Raw genomic sequence first — 21,498 nt, 5'->3', positions numbered from 1 at the left:
GTCAGTCGCTGGCTGCCATGGCCTTCCTGTCCCCGCCTGTCTGGCCTGTGACTGGAGCATCCTTATCTTTATCTCCTTCCTCCCTGCCCTGCTCCCCACCCAGGCTGGTATGACGCTTTGTGTCTGTGTGTATCCCAAAGCCTCAGTTTAAAAAAAACTTAGCTGCCCACTTCATGATTCCTAAAAGATTAAATGTGTCGGGACATCATTCCCCGGACTATGACTACTAATGGCTGGACCCCGTGTGCTGGCCCTGGCTGGGTCTTAGCCCTTTCAGTCGTAGCTCCTTGAATCCACACAGGAATCCTCTGGGGAGGGGACTGTTATCAGCCCCATGCTACAGTTGAGGAAACTGAGATGTCTAGAGAAGTTATGTGACCTGCCCAGGGCCACACACAGTGTCGGGAGGGTCAGAACCCAAGCAGAGACTAACCTCTCCCTGGGCTGGCCCAGGTCTCCTGAAGCCAGGAATGGCATGGAGCGGTCGAGAGCACGAGCCAGGTCGCTTGGGTTCAAATCCCAGCCCCGTCAATTAGTAGCAAAGCACTTAACCTCTCTGTGCCTCAGTTTTCCCATCTGGAAAGTGGAGCTGATAGCAGTCACTGCCTCACAGGGTTGCTGTGAGCACTGAGGGAGTCGCTGAACAGTGTAGTCAGCACTGTGTGAGGTCACTGCCTCATCTTTATGCACGGAGGCCACCAAGCTGTGCGGGGCCCCACGGGAAGTGCTTTGGATAACTGCCGGGCCCACAGGGCAGAAGTGAAGCAGGAGAGTTGGGGAACTTCCCCAGCAGCCACTCCTGGGTCCTGGTATGCAAGGGTGTGTGAGTGCGGTGTAAGGACGGTGCGGGGGGAGGCAAAGCCCCCCACCTAGTTTCCTGGCCTGGTGGCTGCATTTCTCCAGGCTCCTGACTTCCCAAGGAAGTCCACCCACGGTTGGGGCCACTGCCCAGTCATCTCAGCTCCTTACATGGTCCTCCTGGGCCACCCTGAGTCAGGCATAAGGGGACAGTTCCTCAGGTGGGAGCCAGGCTCCATTTGCTCCCCTGTAAAACAGGACAACAGAATCACTGCCCCAGGGCAGCTGAGGGGATCTGAAGAGAGGAGCTGTGAGGCTGGTTTGGAAAGCACATTTTTGAGCAAACTTGAGTCCCCTTTATCAGGCAGAGACAGAAGGGGCTGAAGGGGTCTTGTGGGACCTTCAAGATCTGAGGGAACCTCGTGGGTTGGGTCGTAGCTCAGAGACGATGGCTGCTCCCCTGCACCGTTCTCCTGGCACCTGTTAGGGGTATCCACGGGAAAATGGTGTCCACAGGCCCCGGGCTTTCATGCCCACCTTCCCACTGCTCCTGGGAGGACGCACAGGGACCATAGAACCCTCTGCTCAATACCTTTGGCAGAGGGAGGACCCTCTAGGTGAGCAGAGGCAGAATGAAAGGCCCAGGGCGAGCCGGCTCCTGAAGATACCATGGTGTGCCTGCCTGCATGTCTGTGTGCGCGTGTGTGCTCGTGTATATGCCCTTCACCTACCCCAGTGAACTCCATTTCTATCACTCCCCATTTCTATCCCTCTTCCTGACCACCCACCAGTGCGCCCCATGCAGGTAGCATGCAGTGTGCCCAGGCAGGTGGCATCTTCGAGGACACCACAATGTCCTCCTGGAAGGCAGAGACTGCAGAAAGTGGCTGTGGTCCAGAGCTCCCCCTGGGGGCTCCAAAAGCACCTGTCTGCCTTCATTCACTTGCCCTTTGGCCCCGCACTGCCCTGGGTGGCCTCAGGATGCTTACCTGGGCTGCAGAGAACAGAGGCCTGAGAGGCCCACTGGGGTGACCTGAGCAGCGGGCAGAGAGGCACCCTGGGAAGAGGGTCTCCCCTGGGGCAGCCCTGGGCATTAACGGGGCCAGAGGACAGAGCAGTTGGACTCCAGCAAACCGGCAGGGCAGAATGGGCCGCACGCCATGGTGAGGACATCCTCGGGACAAAGCCACAGGGAGCTGGTGGCCCCGCAGCCCGGCACCTGGGCTTGGGAGGCTCGGGACCCACCTCCTCACGCTTTCTCCCTTGCCTCTCCCTGCAGTGGCCCTGCCTCCCGAGAAGACGGACGGGCTGGCCAGTGGAGATGAGAAGAAGATGGACAAGACAGGCGAATCCTGCCCGGGCTCCAAGAAGCAGCTGAAATTTGAAGTAAGTTTCCTTTCCTGGTGCTGGGCCCTGGATGGAGGTGTTTTCTCTTCTCGGTGCTGCTTTTCGAGGAGGGAAGCTGAGGCCCATCCAGATTTGAAGGCCCCTCCCCTCCTGGGTGAATAGCCGCCCTCTGGGAGAGGTTTCTACTGCTACCTCTGGGGCTGCCCCAGCTCAGCTCAGGCCCTGGGGACTCACCTCTGCCCTCCCTTCTCAGCTTGGGGCCCCTCTCAACATGGAGTGGTGGCCAGAGGATGCCCCTGGGCTGTGGCCTGGTGGCCTGGGGGAAGGACAGGAGAATGAATGGGGGAGACGACACCCTGGCCCTGGTGCTGCTGTTACTGCCTGGGTGACCACCCTCTTCTCTGGGCCTCAGTTTCCTCATTGGTGAAAGAAATCTTTGCTTCTAGCTCCCAAGGCTGTTCTGGGGAGCATGTGGGGACTCCCAGGTGGGGTGTGGACGACCAGGAGACCTGGGGCAGGTCCCTGACTCTGTCTGGGACTCAGGTGGTCAACACCAAAGGGTACATGCGTGCCCAGAGCCCACAGTCTGTCTGTCCTGCCTCCCCGAATGGAATATTAAGCTCCTTCTGTGTACCAAGCACAGGGCCAGGTCCTGAGAGCAAGACCTAGACCTGCCCTCAGGGAGCTTACCGGCTCCTCCCCGCCCTCCTTTTACCCTCACCTCCTTCCTCCTCTGTTTCCTTCAGGAGATCACTAGGGCATAGCTCTGGGGCCAGCAGGGGGGGACCGTTCCCAGCTCTGCCGCTGCCTCACTTGCCCCCCCCCCCCCGTGAAATGGCGATATCCGTCTTATTGGGATGTTGGAATCATGCTGAGTTAAGGCGTCTCAAGTGCTTAAAAGGGTGTTCAATTCAGAATGAGTACTTCCTTTCCTCCTTCCACCCAGTGTTGATTGACAACTGCGGGTACCAGGGAACCCGGCAGTGGACTGGACATGGTTCCTGCCCTCCTGGAGCACAGCATGGCAAGGGGGACAGATGAGTGACCCGGGCCCAGTAACTGCACAGTTGGTGACGTGATGGGGATCTGGGAGCATGGAGGGGGACAGGGAGGTCACCTAAGCGAGGCCGGAGGGCTGCAGGGTGATGGGCATTTTGGCAGTCCAGACACTCGGTGCAGTGCCCGGAGGAGGGAGCCGTGGCTGCAGGCAGAGGTCTATCTGAGCCTCTGGGCACAGGAGCCCGGGTTGGGAGCGGTGATGCACGGGGGTAGCCTTTGGGCTGAGGAGGACGCTTCTGGTGGAGGGAACAGCAGGGCAGAGTCCTGGAGGCTTGGCAGTGCCGCTGGGCTGTGCGGGACAGCCAGCTGCGTTGTGCAGGGAGTCGGGGGGATGACGCAGGAGGGTGGGTGAGACAGGTCGCCGAGGGCCCTGGATGCGGGCGCTGAGGGGTCAGGCGGCATCTGGTTGAGGAGCTGTGGGTGCTAAGCTTCTTCCTGAGCTCCCCGACCCCGGGTCCCTGCAGGTCTTCTGGGGGTGCTCGGCAAAGCCAGTGCCAAGCCCAGCGGCAGAGGGAAGGCCCAGCCCCAGACGTCTTCCCAGGAAGCCCAAGTGGGTCCGCTTCCGGAGTGGGGCCGGCTGTTGCCTGTGACTCATCCATGGTCCCAGAGGAAGACTCACCTGAGGGGGCCGGGGCTGGGGGGACAGGAAGGTGCACGTGACAGAGGTCACGGGACGTGGGGGTAGTTACTTAACCCGTGTTTCTGAACTTCTAACCCGAGCTGTCTTTGGAGCCAAGTGGAGGGGCTGGGAGAGGGAAGCAGGTAAACACCCTGTGTGTGTGTGTGTGTGTGTGTGTGTGTGTGTGCGCGCGCGCGCGCGTAGGTGTGTGTATGTGCGTGCATGTGCGTATGAATGTGTGTATGCACGTGTGTATGTATGTATGTGTGAGTATGTGTATGTGCGCATGGGAGTGTATATGCATACGTATATGTGTCCGTGTGCGTGTGCTCGCAAGCACGCACCCGTGTACAGGCATGTGTGTGGGCCGATTGCTGTGCTGCACGACGCAGTGCCTCAGAGAGCAGAGTGGGCACTTGGCAGGTATCAGACAGGCATGTCACAACTGAGGGAAGGCCGACTTTGAACTCAGCGTGGGCTGCCCGAGAACTGCTGGAGGGAGCCGGCTTGAGCTGTGGAAGCCAGGGGCAGGGATGCCGTGCTGGGGCTCACTCCCAGCAGCCTTGGGAGGCCGGGCACCTCCGCTTTCTGGGGGCTGAGCGTGTTCTCATGCAGAAGGAGAGGTGGGCCGAGGCAAGACGTGGAACAGGATGGTCTGGGGGTGTCGTTGCTTGTTTTCACAGAAGTGTGGCTCTCAAAGGCCGTTTTTGGATTCTCTTTCCCCAAACGGCCATCCTTTCTGGATCTCTTTGTCTGGGGTTCCGCCGGCCCCCGCGTATGTGCCGCCAGTGACGGAGCCCCCGCTTCCCAGCTCCAAGTCCCTGTGGTTGGACACCTCGGGTTGTGGGAGTGATGATGATGACGTCATCACTGTATTAATCATTCCAGCAAACACAATAGCAGCTACTACCATTAATTAGGCTTTTCTCTGTGCCAAGAGGCATACGCACTTGTTTCCAGTTCTCCTAATGCCGACCGAGACAGGACTTGGGAGGTGATCCCAGGGGGTAGCAGGGAAGCAGGGGCATCCGTGACGGGGGGTTGATGGGCGGGTCACGGGCAGCTCGGCTCTGTCTGCTGGGGCCCCTTGGAGAGCCACTTGGAATGCGCTCAGGTGTGTCCCCCGGCCTGGCCCCTCCCTTGTTCAGGTTGACTCCTTGGGGCTGCCTTCGGACAGGGAAGCCGGGCGCCTGAGGTGGGAGGTCGGGGACTGCCCACCGCAGCTACAGGGGAATGTGGAGGGGGCCGAGGGGACGTGGGACAGAGCAGTTAATGTTCCCAACGACCTTCTGAGGTCGATACCATCATTTTCCATAATTTATGTGAGGGGAAACTGAGGCCCAGAGAAGAGCAGGGCCGTGTCCAAGGTCACGCAGCTGCGGAGGGCCAAGCCCGGGCTGGCCCCTGGGGCAGACTCTTTAACTCTTAATGCCCCTCCTGTCCTACCTTCCAGGTCAGGTGGCCACCCTGGGAGTCCCGTCATGGCTCCCTGAGTCACCCCTGAATCTTCCAGTAGCGTCTAGCCCTGGGTCCAAGTGCATTCTTCTTGAGGCCACAGAGCCTCCTCCCAGAGCCCCCCTTGTGTGTCCTTGGCCTTTGAAGACCCAGAGACTGTCTGCACCTGGCAGGCATCTCTCCCCAGACCCACGCTCCCCTGCCCGGCTTGGCCTCTCTCCCGGGCCCATCACGTCTTGGTCATCACGCTCTTATTTTTTTTTTAAAATAAATGTATTTATTTATTTAATAAATTTATTATTTTTTTAAAATTTTTTGGCTGAATTGGGTCTTCGTTGCGGTGCGCGGGCTTTTCTCTGGTTGCGGCGAGCGGGGGCTACTCTTCGTTGTGGTGCGTGGGCTTCTCATTGCAGTGGCTTCTCTTGTTGCGGAGCACGGGCTCTAGGCACGCGGCCTTCAGTAGTTATGGCACGCGGGCTTCAGTAGTTATGGCGCGCGGGCTTCAGTAGTTGTGGCACGTGGGCTCAGTAGTTGTGGCTCGCGGGCTTCAGTAGTTGTGGCGTGTGGGCTCAGTAGTCATCACGCTCTTCTTCACACAGAGTCTGGGGAGGACAGGGGGAGGTGGCAGCCCCATGACGTGGCCTATGGGTGTTCCAGCCTCCGTGTGACCAACCACGTTCGTCTGTTGTCTGTTTGTGTCCAGGAGCTGCAGTGTGACGTGTCTGTGGAGGAGGACAGCCGGCAGGAGTGGACCTTCACTCTGTACGACTTTGACAACAATGGCAAGGTCACCCGTGAGGTGAGTGCACCCGCCTGGCCTCCCGCCAGGCCACGCCCTCAGGCGCAGGCCCATGGTGAGCCCACCACTGCTGTCCCTTCCCCGTCTCCTAAGGGTAGGTGGGGAGGGCAGGAGCAAGGCTGCTGGGAGCTTCACGGAGACCTGTGAATGGGGAGGGGAAGGGCTGCCGGGCTGCTCTTGGCCGAGGCACCATTCCTGCTGCAGAAGAGACAAGAGGCAGGCGCTGAGCCCAGGCCTCCCTAGAGGAGGACTCTGGGCCCCAACAGAGTCCTGTCCTGCCTCCTTCTCTCTCTGGTCCTGGAGCTCTGAGATCACCCCAGGCCACTTCCCACCTCGGCCAGTCTGCCCAGGAGCTGGGGTGGGCTGGACAGACAGAGGCCAGGCAGTGCCTACCCCCACTGATGCAGGAACGAGCAGCCCCAAGGGCCCGGCCAGCAGCTCAGTTCACAGGCCTGTTCCTCCTCCCCCTCCCCTCCGCCTACATGCCTGTGTCTCTCTCTCCCTCAAATCTCAAATCTCCCCACATCTCTTTCCTCCCTCGGTTCCTCGCGCCCTCTCTACATACGTGAGTCTGCGCATGGCGCACCTGCTGTGTGCATCTCCTATGTACCGGGTGCACAGTGGGCAACAGCACAGACGCAGTTTCTAGCCGTGTAGCTCCAGCAGTCCGCTGAGGGAAGCAGAGCCCGAACAGTCACAGGGTCATCGTAAGCTGTGACGTGTTCAGTGATGGAAATAAACAGAGCGGTATGAGCGAGATGGGCAGGAGTGTCCAGGGAAGCCTCTTGGAGGAGGTGACGTGGGCGCTGAGCTGGGCAGAGCCCTGGGCCGGGGAGAGTGAGAGCGCTCAGGGCATTTAAGGAACCGGAGGAGACTGGTGCGGTGGCTGCTTATCCAGAGAGACAGGACTGCAGCCAGGAGCCGGCAGGACAGCTCACGCAGGGCTTCTCAGGCTCCAGCCAGCATCCTGACTTTGATTCCAGGTGTTAAGGGAAGCCAGGGGAGGGCTGGTTTAAGCTGGCGAGTGATCTGATCTGAATTATTGCTGACTGTTGCTGCCTCTCTTATGCCTGGGTCTTGGTATCATCCCTTCTGCCTCCTTATTGCCTCTTCTGTCCTGTTTCTCTCTGACATCCTCTCCCTCCCCAGGAGGCCCTGGTGTTCAGGTGCGCTACCTGTAACAGATCTGCATAGAGAGAGGTCTGAGATGAGCATGGCTGGCTCCACGCCCACCTCTCGCCCAGCACGTGAGGGCCTCAGGGTGTTCCCAGGGAGAATTGAAGCTTTGCTCTCTTATCTCCCTGTCCCAGTTCAGGGCTCAGTATTTTCTTCTCTGTAGATAGTGCAGGAAAAGCTGCCAGAGGGGAGACCTGGGTGAAAAAAGCCCACCTCTTCCTCAGGCTGTGGTTTAGGGGTTGTTAGAACAGGTCGGAGGAAGAAGCTGTGAGTGAATTTTAATCATTCAGGACTCTTTGGGGCATCAGTGACAGAATCCCAGCACAAACTACAGTAAGAAAAAAAAAAGAGGACTATATTGGCTCATGTGACTGAAACTTCAGTCCACGGGCACTGACTTCAGGCATGGCTGGATCCAGAGGCTCAAGGTCTTCAGGACTAGCTGTTCTTCAAGGTTCTCTTTCCTCTGTGTTCCTTTATTATCAGGCCTGCTCTCCCCTTGGCAGTAGCGAGATAACAGCTGATAGTTTCAGTCTGTATTCCATGCTCTTTGCAACCCTCCCAAATTCAGAATGTCAACTGGAGTTCCAGAACCGAATCTGACTGGCTTTGATTGAGTCACATGTCTGCTCCTGAACCAGTCATTTTTGCCATAAGTTTGTGATGCTTTTAATGGCCAACTCTGGGTCGATGTGCTCATTCTGGAGTCAGGGGAAAGTTATTTGACCCGTGAGTCACATAGACTGCAAATGGGGCGGGGTGGATTTGGCTTACAAAATAAAATCAAGGTGCTGTTATTAGGGGAAGAGAGAATGGATTCTAGGGAGGCAAAGCCCCCAGAGGGACCTGGGTGTTTGGGAAGCAGTGGAGACCCTTCCTGGTTTGGGACCCTGGGGAGATGAGGGGTGGTTTAGGTGAGACCCCCAAGTGCCCTCCAGCTGTGATGCTTTTTGTTGGGGGTTATTGTTTTTCCATAGCGAGGAGCCCCTGTTTCCCACCCCCCTGCCCCCACCTGTTAGGGAATGGAGCCATTATCTTCACAGGGGAACACATTACAGGCTTGAAGCCTGCGTAACAGAACTGAATTGGGGTGGCAATAGGGGGCAGCCAGGCTGGGCTTCTCAGAGGCGTGGTGGCCTCTCCCCTCTTCTAACACGTGCGGTGGCCCAGATGACTCAGCCTCTGGTAGCCGTCCTCTTCCTTTCTAGCTCAGAAGAGGCCAAGGGAGCCTCAGGAGCTGACTGTAAAAGGGTTTGCCCCCCACCTCGGAGACCTTACAGAAATCTTGCAGGCAGACACTGCATTCTGCTTTCCTTTACCCCTTGCTAACAAGATGAATAGAAAGGAAGTGAGGCTTTCCAAGGAGGGTGCCCCAGCTCGGCCCCTGGGGTGAGCCTTCACTGGTTTCTTTCTCCTGCCCAGCAGCAAGGAGGTTGGCTTCCAGTCCAGGGAAGACCCAGCCTGGTGTTTCTTTGGGTCTATTTTTAGCCCCAAAGCCACTCCTCAAATCTGGCTATAAATACGGTTCCCCTCCACACCCTCTGACCATCAGCATGCATGTTCCTGTGTGCTGGGGCAGACGCGCTCCCGCCTCCCTGCAACCACAGCCTACAGCTTCCCAACTCGGAAGAAAGAACCTGTTCATCCTTCAGGTGTTCACTTGTACAGTATTTACAGGCACCTACTCCTCTCCATTCCGGACCCTGTGCGGTCAACAGGGCTGATTTTTCCAGCTGGGATAGACAAAGCACACATGTTCCTAGACCCCGAATCAGCTGGAACCCTCGGGGATCACACACCAGGGCCCCAGGCCTGGTATATGATGCTTAGGTGATGACGTTCGTGGACCTCACTTTCCTCACCTGTAAAATAATGACACCTCCTTCACAGGCTTCCTAAGATGATGAGAAAGAGTGGGCAGTCATGGTGGTGCAGAGCAGCTCAAGGGAAAGAGAAGGGGGAAGAGGGGTCCTCCGTGGGCCTTGCCAGAAGAGCTGGGATCCCCAGGGAGCCAGCAAGTGAGTAGCTGGAGCCCAAGTCTCAGCCTGGCAGCCCCACCGTCCCAGGCTAGCCCTCAGGTGTTCTGGCCCAGCACAGGCAACAAAAGCAAAAATAGATGAATTGGACTACATCAAAATTAAAAACTTCTGTGCATCAAAGGACACAATCAGCAGAGTGAAAGGCAACCTATGGAATAGGAGAAAATATCTGCAAATCATGTGTCTGAGAAGGGATTAATGTCTAGAATATATAAAGAGCTCCGACAACTCAACAACAAAACAAACAACTCGATTAAAAAATGGGCAAAGACTAACTAGATATTTCTCCAAAGAAGATACACAGATAGGCAATAAGCACATGAAAAGATGCTCAACATCACTAATTATCGGGGAAATGCAGATCAAAACCACAATGAGATAGTACCTCACACTGTCAGAATGGCTGTTATCAAAAGGACAAAAAAATAACGAGTGCTGGTGAGGATGTGGAGAAAACAGAACCCTTGCGCACTGTTGATGGGTTTATAAATTTGTTCAACCACTATGGAAAATAGTACGGAGGTTCCTCAAAAAATTAAATATAGAATTACCATCTGACCCAGAAATTCCACTTCTGGGAGTATACCCCAAGGGCGTGAAAGCAGATTCTTTAAGAGATACTTATACAGCCATGTTCATAGCAGCATTATTCACAATAGCCAAGAGGTGGAAGCAACCCAAGTGTCCACTGATGGGTGAATGGATGGGCAAAACGTGACCTATCCATACGATGGAATATTATTCAGCCTTAAAAAGGAAGGAAATTCTGACACAGGCTACAACATGGACGAACCTTGAGGGCATTACGCTACGTGAAAGAAGCCAGTTACAAAAAGACAAATGCTGTATGATTCCTAGAGGTTCCTAGAGGTAGTCAAATTCACAGAGACAGAAATAAAATGGGGGCTGCCTGTGGCTGGGGGCAGAGGGGAATGAGTTGAAAGAAATTACCTAGTTGCCAGTATCAAAGATTCTGAAGATTTAACAAGAGATTCTGGGTTTCTGGCTTCTCTGGAATGACCCTCAGCCTGCACTGCCACATTACAAGTCAGTTGAGCTGGGCAGCTGCCACCTCCTGTGGGTGGGAACAGTACCCCAGTTGGCCCCAGCATTCCTGGTCATCCATCCACCTACCCGCATGGCCGTGGCAGTGCTTGGTGTCACCTCTGCCCAAGGGCTTATGGGTGAGGGGGCAAAAGGGGGCTGAGTCTGTCTGTGTTCATGAAGAGTCTCTGGGCAGATAATCGACCATCTGTGAGCCTGACCTATAGAGGGGAAATACCTTTTCCAGAGTTTTCCAACATCATTCAAAGCAGGAACCCTCCCCTTAGCAGATGGCCGGAACAAAGGGAGTCCTAGTGAGGGGAACCTGCTTCCCCCTCCATCACCCAATCAGGATTGGAGAGCACTGTTCTGGTTAAGGGGGTAACTGAGGCCCAGAGAGAAGATGAGATTTGGTCAAGTTCTCACAGAATAGTTTATCTTTGTGGACGCATCCACTTTTCCATTTTTCATGCAGGAGGTGCTCATCAGACCAGAAGTAGATGCTGTTGACGCCCACGCCCACAGTATCTGAGGCCCTCCTCCAAGTTCACCTGTTAGTGCCCCGCATAAGAGCTTTCTCTGGTGCCTGGGAGACGGCTTACGCTTTTCAGTACAGCCTGGAAGTCTGGGGGATGTAGCGTCCCTGGTGCAACTCTCCACCCATAGCATCCCTGGGGCAATTCTCTACCCCTGAGGGATGATAGTATTTTTTTTTTAACATCTTTATTGGAGTATAATTGCTTTACAGTGTTGTGTTAGTTTCTGCTGTATAACAAAGTGAATCAGCTATATGCATACATATATCCCCATATCCCCTCCCTCTTGCGTCTCCCTCCCACCCTCCTTATCCCACCTTTCTAGGCGGTCGCAAAGCACCGAGCTGATCTCCCTGTGCTATGCAGCTGCTTCCCACTAGCTATTTTATATTTGGTAGTGTATATATGTCAATGCTACTCTCTCACTTTGTCCCAGCTTACCCTTCTCCCTCCCCGTGTCCTCAAGTCCATTCTCTACGTCTGTGTCTTTATTCCTGTCCTGCCCCTAGGTTCACCTTTTTTTTTTTTTTTAGATTCCATATATATGTGTTAGCATACGGTATTTGTTTATCTCTTTCTGACTTACTTCACTCTGTATGACAGACTCTAGGTCCATCCACCTCACTGCAAATAACTCAATTTCGTTTCTCTTTATGGCTGAGTAATATTCCATTGTATATATGTGCCACATCTTCTTTATCCATTCATCTGTCAATGGATACTTAGGTTGCTTCCATGTCCTGACTATTGTAAATAGTGCTGCAATGAACATTGTGGTACATGACTCTTTTTGAATTTTGGTTTTCTCAGGGTATATGCCCAGTAGTGGGATTGCTGGGTCCTATGGTAGTTCTATTTTTAGTACTTTAAGGAACCTCCATACTGTTCTCCATAGTGGCTGCATCAATTCACATTCCCACCAGCAGTGCAGGAGGCTTCCCTCTGGGATGGGAGTATTCTGAAGCAGCTTCCACAGTCCCTCCAAGGTCCCCGGTGTCCCTGAACCCCGCTGCCCACGGCCCTTCCTGTGCACTCGGGTCATTCACTCTCCCTCTCCCTCACTCTTGCTTCCCCTTCCTGTGAACCCCTGACATCCTAGTGTTTGCCTGAGGCTGGGCTTTGGGGGAACCAGGGGGAACTTCGGCCTTTCAGATTCCGGAGGCCCTCCGATTCCTTTGTTTTAAATGCACGTGGGTCTCTGCTTCCCTTGCCACCCAGGACATCACCAGCCTGCTGCACACCATCTACGAGGTGGTCGATTCCTCCGTCAACCACTCCCCGACGTCGAGCAAGACGCTGCGGGTGAAGCTCACCGTGGCCCCCGATGGGAGCCAGAGCAAGAAGAGCGTCCTTCTCAATCACCCCGGTGAGGGCTGGAGGGCCACGCTGGCCACGGGAGTCGGTCCACTCCCAGCTCTCAGGGAGGGTCAGAGCCCCACCTGGGAGGAGTGGGAGGGAGTCCTGGGGCCTTTCCTGCGAGCTGCTCTGTGGACAGGTGGCATTTGAGTGGGTCCTTGAAGGTTGTATAGGGAAGGAATTCCAGATGGAAGGCCCTGCATAAGCAAAGCGCTGGAGGTGGGCCTGGGCGTGGCAAGCAGCCGCAGTAAAGGCTTCTGTGATGGGGAGTGTAGGTGGGCGGGGCCTCGAAGGCAGCTAAGGAGTCTGGGGAGGAGGTGAGTCCGGGGGAGGCATCAGGCCGGGCAGGAAGCTGCGAGACCCCTCTATTTAGTCCTGGCTGGGAGAACCCTCCCCGCAGAACCATTGCGAAGCTGCTGTGGGCCAGTTTCAAGGGCTGTGTGCTAGGCAGCCTGGGTGGGGCCGGGAGGCCGATGGGTGCAGGAACAGGCTGCTCACCGGGCTGTTTCTCTGGTGGGACTCAGACCTGCAGAGCACCAGGCCCAGAGCAGAGACCAAGCCCGCCGAGGAGCTGCGAAGCTGGGAGAAGAAGCAGCGGGCCCTTCTCAGGTAGGGCGAGCGCGGGCAGAGCCGGCCCAGTGCCTCTGAGCACGGATTGAGCCCCAGCTGTGGACCTGCCTCTAAGGGATTCCAGGCAGGAGGCTGCAGTCTACATTCTCCTCGGGGGCAGGGCGTAGCGGGGGTGGGCAGTGATTTCAGAGGTCAGGTTCGCAAATCAAACTCAGTTGTCCAAAGAGCTAAATGGAGGTCCACGTTGCTTCATCCAAAATGCTTTGGGCCAGATTTGTTTTGGAATTTGGCATTTGTTGAGTTTTAGAAAGGTGCTCCCAGTGTATTTCTATCTGGGATCTGCACAGCACCCCAGGGTTTAGCACATAGATATTTCTGCAGGGACACATATAAATATTCATGCTAAGTGAGAGAAAGACTATAGCTACCTTCGCATCTGTTTAGAGCAAGCTTGGCTGCCACATGGGTTATGGAAGATCTTTGTTTTCACGTGCTTTGGATTTCAGAATTGTGGCTAAGGGGTTGTAAAGCTGCAATTATCTTTCACCTGTTGTTATTTAACTGCAAGGAAGGAAGTGAGGAGAGGGAGGGAAGAAAGGAGAGAGACTGGGTAAAGAAAAGTGCTGAGTAAACAGTAATATAAAGTAACAGTAATGTGGGACAGTATCTACTGTGAACATGGAGAGGTAATGACTGGGATTTGAGAAGCAAATAGGGGAAAGAGAGAAGGTGGTCCAGGCAGGGACACAGCATGGCGTGGGGAGAGGGCTAGGAATTGGGGGTGCCCAGGCTGGCTACAGATGTGGGGGGCTGCCCTGGGGGAGCAGGCAAGCTAGTGTGGGCAGATCACAGAGGCCCTTGAAGGGGAGGGGCAGGGAGCCCAGAATCCTGCAGTGGAAGAAAGGTCACCTCTCTCCCCCGCCCGCCCCTCCCTGCACCTCACACCACACCGGGAAGGCCCGTTCTGAGCTTTGGGCAGGTTATGGAGTGCTCCAGCCTCAACTCCAGTGGCTTGGGGGCTTCAGTTCTCCCCACCCCGTGGGGAGCCAGGGAGACGTTAGGAACACATGGTTTGAAGCCTGGCTCTGGAGCATCCTTAAGTTTTGACCAGTTACCTTCTCCTTTGCTTTGGGCCTGTTCAAAGCATGGTCCCTAACCCGTCCTCCCGGAAGGCCCAGGGAGGCCAGGCAGGGGAGGAAGAGGAGGGACAGAGTGCCGACGTGCTCACTCCCTCCCGCCCCTGCTCCCAAGACCCAGACAGAAATTAACAGAGGGTCCAGAAGGGTTTGTCCTGGTGGCTTCCCAGGAGCTCGTGGGACCACTCCCACCGCGAGGCCAGGGCCCACCCTCTCGCTTGTCTTCCCTGATAGGTTCCAGGGTGACAGCCGTCTGGAGCAGTCCGGCTGCTACCACCATTGCGTGGATGAGAACATTGAGAGGAGAAACCACTACTTAGATCTCGCTGGGATAGAAAACTACACGTCCCAGTTCGGGCCTGGTAAGGGAGCTCCTTCACCGGTGAGGGCGGCCAGGGCAGGGCGTGGCGGGGCGGGCAGGTGGGCTGGTGGGGGAATGTGTGTTCGCTGGCCCCCTTGGGCTGGGGGAGGACCTAGCCTTTACTGGACAGAGTATAGAGTTTTCTTGGAGGAGATGGCATTCAAAACATTTAAAACATTAAAACATGCACAAAGTTGAACAAAATCAAGTAGTATCCGAGGGCTTATAATTCAATGAAAACAACAGTTCGGTGCTGCACCCCGACCCACCCCTCTCTTCCAGTGAGGACCCTGGGCTTCGTTAAGCAAAACAGTGCCCTTTTTTTTTTTTTTTTTTTTGCGGTACGCGGGCGGGCTTCTCACTGTTGTGGCCTCTCCCGTTGCGGAGCACAGGCTCCGGACGCGCAGGCTCAGCGGCCATGGCTCACGGGCCCAGCCGCTCCGCGGCATGTGGGACCTTCCCGGACTGGGCACGAACCCGTGTCCCCTGCATCGGCAGGCGGACTCTCAACCACTGCACCACCAGGGAAGCCCAGGGCTCTGTCTTTATCAGCCCTTGACATCTCAGCTCTTGCTAAAATAGATGAAGACACAGTCCACTTAATTTCACTCCCCACAACGCCCTTCTCCCCTTCCCCCCGCCCCCGCCCCGTGTTTAATTCCTCTCTGAGTTACCTCTATAAGTTAAGGAACATGCTTGTAGATTTCCTTTGTGCTCCAGTGACCTTAGACAGTTTTAACAATGTCCCTGTCTCCTCTCTTTCCAAGCTCTCAGAAGGAGAATTAATTATTTTTAAAGACCTAACACAGAAACAGTTTTTCCCACTTAGCAGATGGCAAAGTTCCATTGCAGAAAAGTTTCCTCCAAGGCAGAGGGAGGAGCAGTGGGCTGGGTGTCGGGGCATGGGGTTAGCTCTGATAAGGAGCAGCTGCCTCTGTCAGCCTGGGAGAACTGGGGGCGGAGTGGTTTCCAGGGCACCGTGTGACACCAGCACACAGTAGGTGCTCATTAAACATTTGTTGAATTGGTTCCTAGGCTCCCCGTCAGTGGCTCAGAAGTCAGAACTGCCGCCCCGCACCTCCAACCCCGCTCGATCTCGCTCCCACGAGCCAGAAGCCATCCACGTCCCACACCGAAAGCCCCCAGGCGTGGACCCCGGCTTCTTCCACTTTCTTGACACCCCATTCTCCAAGGTCTCGGAGGTCCAGCAGCGGCTCCGGGGTGGTACCCAGGACGGGAGCAAGCACTTTGTGAGGTCCCCCAAGGCCCAGGGCAAGAGCGTGGGTGTGGGCCACGTGGCCAGAGGGGCAAGAAGCAAACCCCCCATGGGACCTGCTGTCCCTGCGGTGTCCCCATCCGCCCACCTGGCCGCCAGCCCGGCCCTCCTCCCCACTCTGGCGCCCCTCGGGCACAAGAAGCACAAGCACCGTGCCAAGGAGAGCCATCAGGGGTGCCGGGGCCTGCAGGCGCCCCTAGCCGTGGGCGGCACCGTCGTGGGGCGGGGCCACGTCAGGGAGCTGCCCGCGGTGGTGGTGTACGAGAGCCAGGCCAGCCAGGCGGTCCAGAGACACGAGCATCACCACCACCACGAACACCACCACCATTACCACCACTTCTACCAGACCTAGAGCCCCGCCCCCGCCCTTGCCCCACCATATGAAGGACCCCCCTCCCCCTGCCCCCAAGGCATTATTATTCTATTAATTATTGTTATTATGACGATTATTGTTTATTAATAATTATTGTTACTCCACTAATATTCAGCTAGCCTCCATGTAGAAGATATATGGAAACACAGAACTAAACTTTTATTTATATGTCGTGGGGACTGCATAACTTACCCAAGAAATGACTCTGGGTTTGGAAGTGGCCTGTAGTGGCAGAGGCTCCCTGGGGCTCCGGAGCTGCGGTGTCCACGCAGGCCATTCCACACGCTTCCCAGCCCCGGGCAAGCCCTCGGCCAGAGCTCTGCCCCATCCCAGTCTCTTCCAGGAGAACACCCTTCCCTGGCCCGGCTTCCAGAGACCTTTGAAATCTCCGAGAAGATAAACAGCTGCTACCTCTTAGTATGATTCTGATTTTATTTTGCCCTTAACTGATTGTAATGTGCTACAAGGGATTTCAGCGGACTGCGCGACCTTCCCAGCTGTTGTGTTTTTATGTCCCAACCTAGAAAGCTTAGCTGTCCTTTCTGGAGTTATCTTTCACACCTTTCCAGTGGGATCACGCCTCTGCCCCAAACCAGTCCCATCTTTTCTGTCGTGCGCAACAGGAAAATACATTTCTCTTTTTTCTCTCCTCCTCCTCTCTTTAGAAAGATACACACCCATATTTAAAGACTGCCCCTGCAACCAGCCTTCTCATTTTGGAAACCTCCGGAGAGGGAACCAACCACACAGACAAGTGTGGTTTTCCCAGATCGGGCAATTGTGTGTTGTTGGTTGTGACCGAAGATGTGGAAACCTGGTGTCCTACCATTGGCAAATATATACATACCTACGTGGTTCTCTAACAGAGCTTTCTGTATCTGTAGATAGATGCCCTCTGTCCATTTCTATGTATCTTTCTATAAATATACACTCTCAGGTACCTTTTCTGGTGTGCAGAAGTCCGTGCTTTGCTTCTCAAGACACATCCAGAGAGAGCCCAGACGTGACCCTGTGTGCCTCCTGTTGGGGCGCTGTTCATTAGATGCCAGTGGCCACCTGCCTCTCATCAGGGATCCTTTCTCGAGGTTCGGGATCTGGCTGGTTTTGGAGAGGACTGTTGGAGTACAGAAGCGTGGAGGGAAACGGGGACAGTGGCCAGAGCTGGGACCCTGGAGCAGTGTCCTCTGTAGAGCAGAATTTTGTTTGCTTGAAACCCGGGGAGGCCAGGAAAAGGACACCTGTCAACTAGTCAGGGACCCTGGGAAAAACTGATGACACACACACTCGGATTGGGTAATGGGGTGAGCTTAATAAAGGGAATATTTACATAGTGTGGGCAAAGCCTCCTGAAAGATCATGTGCTGGCACTGTGGTACCACTCCTGCCCCTGGAGTGGAGGGCGTGGGAGAGAGTCATCCTCAGCAGACACAGAGGGGTGGGGACACCTGAAGGAGCCGTGACCTTCACTGGAAGATGGCAGCCAGCCTGTGAGGACCCTACAGGGAAATGACTTCCTGACCTCACTCTCCTGCCCGCCTGTATCCTGCGGAGGCACCGTTGGCTGAAGCCACCAGGAGCCAGAGAGTGAGGGAGCTATTGATGGGGGTCACGCAGGCGTTCTGCCGGGGAAGAGGAGAGTGGAGGGTGAATCTGGAGGGACACAGGAAGAAAAAGCGGCTCCAGCTGCCTGCCTTTCTGCCACTTGGTCTCCCAGCTGGCACTCCCTTTTCCAGAGCCTCTGGTGTTGGTTTACCGTGGTTGGTAAGGAGTTTCTTTTTGAAGATAGTGTGCTGACTTGTTGTCACTGTATTAATTTTATTAGTTACTGGTGTGCCTGGGACTGGATTAGTACAGTTAATCCTTATGACAACCCTGAGGCAGCCGGTGGAAGCTCAGGGAGCACAACAGGCTCAGGGAGGTTGAGTAACTCTCTTGAGACCACACAGCAGGTGGCAGAAGTGGGATTCTAGTCTTTCCCAGGATCCCTGAACCAGTGGATTTGGGCTTCCCTTGTTTAGGGCTATGGGCTTCTGTCAGTCAGGAACCTACTCAAACTGACAGGAATGTAACCAACCCAGGGAAGGCAGGGAGGAAGCCGGCTTTGAGAGGACAGGCTGTGAATGAAGCTGAGGCTCGCTGGTTCTCATGGCTCCCTTTCTGAATTTCTACTTCTCCCCCGACATGCTTTGCCGTGGTGTGGGGACTGCTGGCCCTTTGGGCCGCACAACCAGATGGAAAAGGATTTCCCACTAGGGCAAGCCCAAGGAAGGATTCTAATTGGCTGGGCTTGGATCTGGTACCCATCCCTGGACCAATCACGGTGGCTCCTCTGGAGTCACACGTCCAGGCTGTGGAGAGGGGGAGGGGCCTGTGCCAGAAGAAGGAAGAGGAGGGGTGCTGAGCAGACCAGAGCAGATGGCGCCCCAGGAGAATTGCTGCAACCATGGAGACAAGCCAGGCATCGGGTCCACGCAGGGAGCCTCTCTGTGGCCTGGTGGGCTGAGAGCGTTTCCGAAGCCTCTGAGAGGAGGTCCCTGCCATCTCTCCCAGCCCCACACCTGTCAGGGTTCTGTTATTTCTTGGTACCTGGAATTTACCTAAGTTTAAAAAGTAGTAACGTGCACATGTAGAATATTCAATTAGTACACAGAGGTGTACAGGAAGAAGTACACATCCCTCTGACTTCCCTGACCCCAGCTTCCCGGGGCCCTTTGGATGTGACGTGGTGGTGTGAGCACAGATGTCGGTGCCCAGCTGCCTGGCGCAAATCCTGACTCCTTCCCTTAGTAGCCCTGTGTACTTCTCAAGCCTCAGCTTCCCCTTTATAAGGGGGGTCAGAAGAGACCTACCCCACAGGGTTGTTGTGAGAATTCAGCGAGTTAAAATGGTGCCTGGCCCACAGGAGCACTATGGAAGTGTCACTGCCATTTTTTTTATAAGAATAAATACATTTAAATGAGATATCTCCCCATTTAAATTCTGTTGATTTTTTTTAAAGACTTTATTTTTTTCAGAGCAGGTTTAGATTTACAACAGAATTGAGAGGAAGGTGCTGAAATTTCCCATATACCCTCTGACCTCTGCATGCATTGCCTACCCCATTGTCAACATCACTCAACAGATAGTACATTTTTTACCAAAGAAGGACCTGTATCAACACATCATAATCACCCAGAGTCCACAGTTTACCTTGGGGCTCACACTTGATGTCATGCATTCAATGGGTTTGGACGAATGTATAATGATGTGTATCCACAGCTATAGTATCACACAGAGTATTTTCACTGCCCTAAACATGCTCCATGTTCCGCTTATTCACCTCTCCCCCACCCCTAGTTTTATTTCAAAAAATATTTCGAAGTTTGAAACAGAAAACCGTGTAACCGTGAAACTCACCACCCAGATTTTACAAATGCTGACATTTTGCAGTATTTATTTCAGATCTATTTTTAAGAAAGAAAACACTGCCGTTACTGCTTAATCCTCTTCCCACCACACCCTTTTATTTTTACCCAAGGAGTAGCATAGTATTCATACTTAGGCCCTTTTTCTCTGTGACCTAATGTATTGGAAGAGCTCCCCGCATCCATCACAGAGCTCTGCCCGCTCCTCTCTAACAACTGCTCAACCCCCTCTTGGTCCAAGGCGCTGTCGCGGGCTTGCCCATCCCCTCCTGCAGGCAGGTGGGTCTCATCCTAGGCCACGGCACATCCTCGTGCCTGGGGTTGTCTCAGTGCCCACAGGCCGGAGCACTGACAACAGACCGCCAACGCGGAACAGCTGAGTTCAAGAGCACGTGTGATTTCAATGTTGATCGGTTGTAAATGAGCTCTAAAAGAAGTTGTACCAAGTAATTGGAAGTTTAAGGAAGAAGAGAGAAAAGGAAGAGAAGGAAGGAGAGAGGAGGGAAAGAGGGAAGGAGGGAGGGAGGGAGGGAAGGAAGGGAGGGATAGAGGGAGGGAGGATGGAACGAACGCACGGTCAACCATGCTTCTTGGTGAGGTTTTGAGCACATTTTCCTGCAGGCTGGTGGGGGTGAGTTTTGTCTTGTGTGCAAATCTGACACCCACTGCGCAGGAGTTGCCCCTGCTTCCCCAGGACCTGAGCTCTGAGCACCGGGGCTCCCTCGCTTGCGGCTCTGCCAGCCTCACGCACGCTTGCACAAAGCACTGGCTGGTCGCTAGGATGCCCAGTTCCGCCGATCTGTCACTGGCACCGTGGACGTCTGGTTAAGGTAGCCAGCTGGGCCGAGGCTCTCATCACCCAGGGCGCGCTGGGGATCGGGGAGCCCCGGGGGCCTGTGCGCTTCACACCCAGCCATGCCAATTACACTTTTTGGCAAAGGAAACAGCTGGGAGCAGTTTCTTTCACTCTCCCCCACCCCACTTTATTCTCAGGGCTTAGATGTCAAATCATTACTGGGCCAGAAGGAAGGCAGCCTTGCAGGTGACAGGAGGAGGGGAAGCCTGCCTGCCCTAATAACCCGGCTTCTGTGAGACCTGTCAGCGCTCCTGGGAATGAAAGGGGGCCCCAGAGCTGTGCTCGGTGCCGGAGGGCTGTGGCATCCCACCGCTACCGTCCTCACCTCCTCACTGAAGGTAGGGCTTCTCCAGCACGTACAGGAGACTGCAGGCCCCAAAGACCCCAAGGCGGCCTCGCCCCTGGTCCAGCCAGCCCCAGAATCTGCCCTCCCAGCCCCTGCCTTTGCTCCCCAAGGCCCATGGGTGTAATCCCAGCCTCACCCCTGCTCCCTACGTGTGCATGGCTGTGTTTTGCAGAACCAATACAGGCGGTTCAGCCAGATGCCTTATAGCCCCTAAAAGCTGTGTATTGACTCCTAAATGCTGTACAAGGGCACCCTCTCCAGTCATTAAGGCTTCATCACTTCCTACAGTCACGCCTCTTATGTGGGGGCTCTGATCTGGCTCTTGGTCTTGTCACCTTCTCCCAAACCAGCAGACCTTTGAACCTGACCCCTCTTCTCGGGGGAATAACTTTACTGGTTAATGCATGTCCCTGCCAAGGGTTTTCTGCACCCAGCATCTTCCTTTAGCATGAGAAGGGGGGATGGGAGTGAGGTCCATCTCCTAGCAGCAGAAGGTGACCTCAGAAGGGGAGGAAGTAGCGGAGGCTGGCCTAGACTCCCCGTCTCCCACCGAGCACCCCCCTGCCCCCGCAAGGGGTTTCCTCTCCCCTCCACGTTCTCTCCGTAAAGTAGAATTGTGATGCATCCAGTCGGTGAGCCTGACAGAGACAAGAGGATCTCCACCTCGACAGAGACCCTCCAGACTTGACTTTGCCATAGGACAGCCTGCGGGTGGGAGCTGGGGGTGGGCGGGATGGAATGCGCACAACCAGTAATTCTCATCCTACGAGTGCTTCAGAGTCACCCGGGGAGATTTTTAAAATACCGGTGCCCAGGTCCCACCTCTGATGGCGCTGATTCCCTGGCCTGGGCACCAAGATGTTCCAAGCTCCCGTGTGGCCAGGCTGAGAACCCAGATGACCTCAAAGGGCTCCTTTGAGGGCAATACCTAACTTCAGGGCCCATAAG

The 21,498-nt window shown here is 55.1% G+C and overlaps 1 protein-coding gene across 2 annotated transcripts in view; it reads left to right on the top strand.

Moving 5' to 3' along the window:
- The window catches only part of NKD1 (NKD inhibitor of WNT signaling pathway 1), an 84,812-nt gene extending 67,929 nt beyond the window's left edge, over positions 1-16,883 (top strand). For both annotated transcript variants that reach the window (XM_079906581.1, XM_079906580.1), the window contains 6 exons: positions 2,078-2,184; positions 5,982-6,077; positions 12,091-12,238; positions 12,753-12,837; positions 14,169-14,296; positions 15,331-16,883. In XM_079906581.1, coding sequence (XP_079762707.1) covers positions 2,078-2,184; positions 5,982-6,077; positions 12,091-12,238; positions 12,753-12,837; positions 14,169-14,296; positions 15,331-15,923 — 1,157 coding nt within the window. In that variant the 3' untranslated portion in view covers positions 15,924-16,883. The remainder of the gene's footprint in view (positions 1-2,077; positions 2,185-5,981; positions 6,078-12,090; positions 12,239-12,752; positions 12,838-14,168; positions 14,297-15,330) is intronic.
- The last annotated feature ends 4,615 nt before the right edge of the window (positions 16,884-21,498 follow it).

The sequence above is a fragment of the Stenella coeruleoalba genome, assembly GCF_951394435.1.
Source record: "Stenella coeruleoalba genome assembly, chromosome: 20".
Taxonomy (NCBI): Eukaryota; Metazoa; Chordata; class Mammalia; order Artiodactyla; family Delphinidae; genus Stenella; species Stenella coeruleoalba.
Note: the sequence above shows the minus strand (reverse complement) of the source record. Positions and strands in the feature narration are given on the sequence as shown.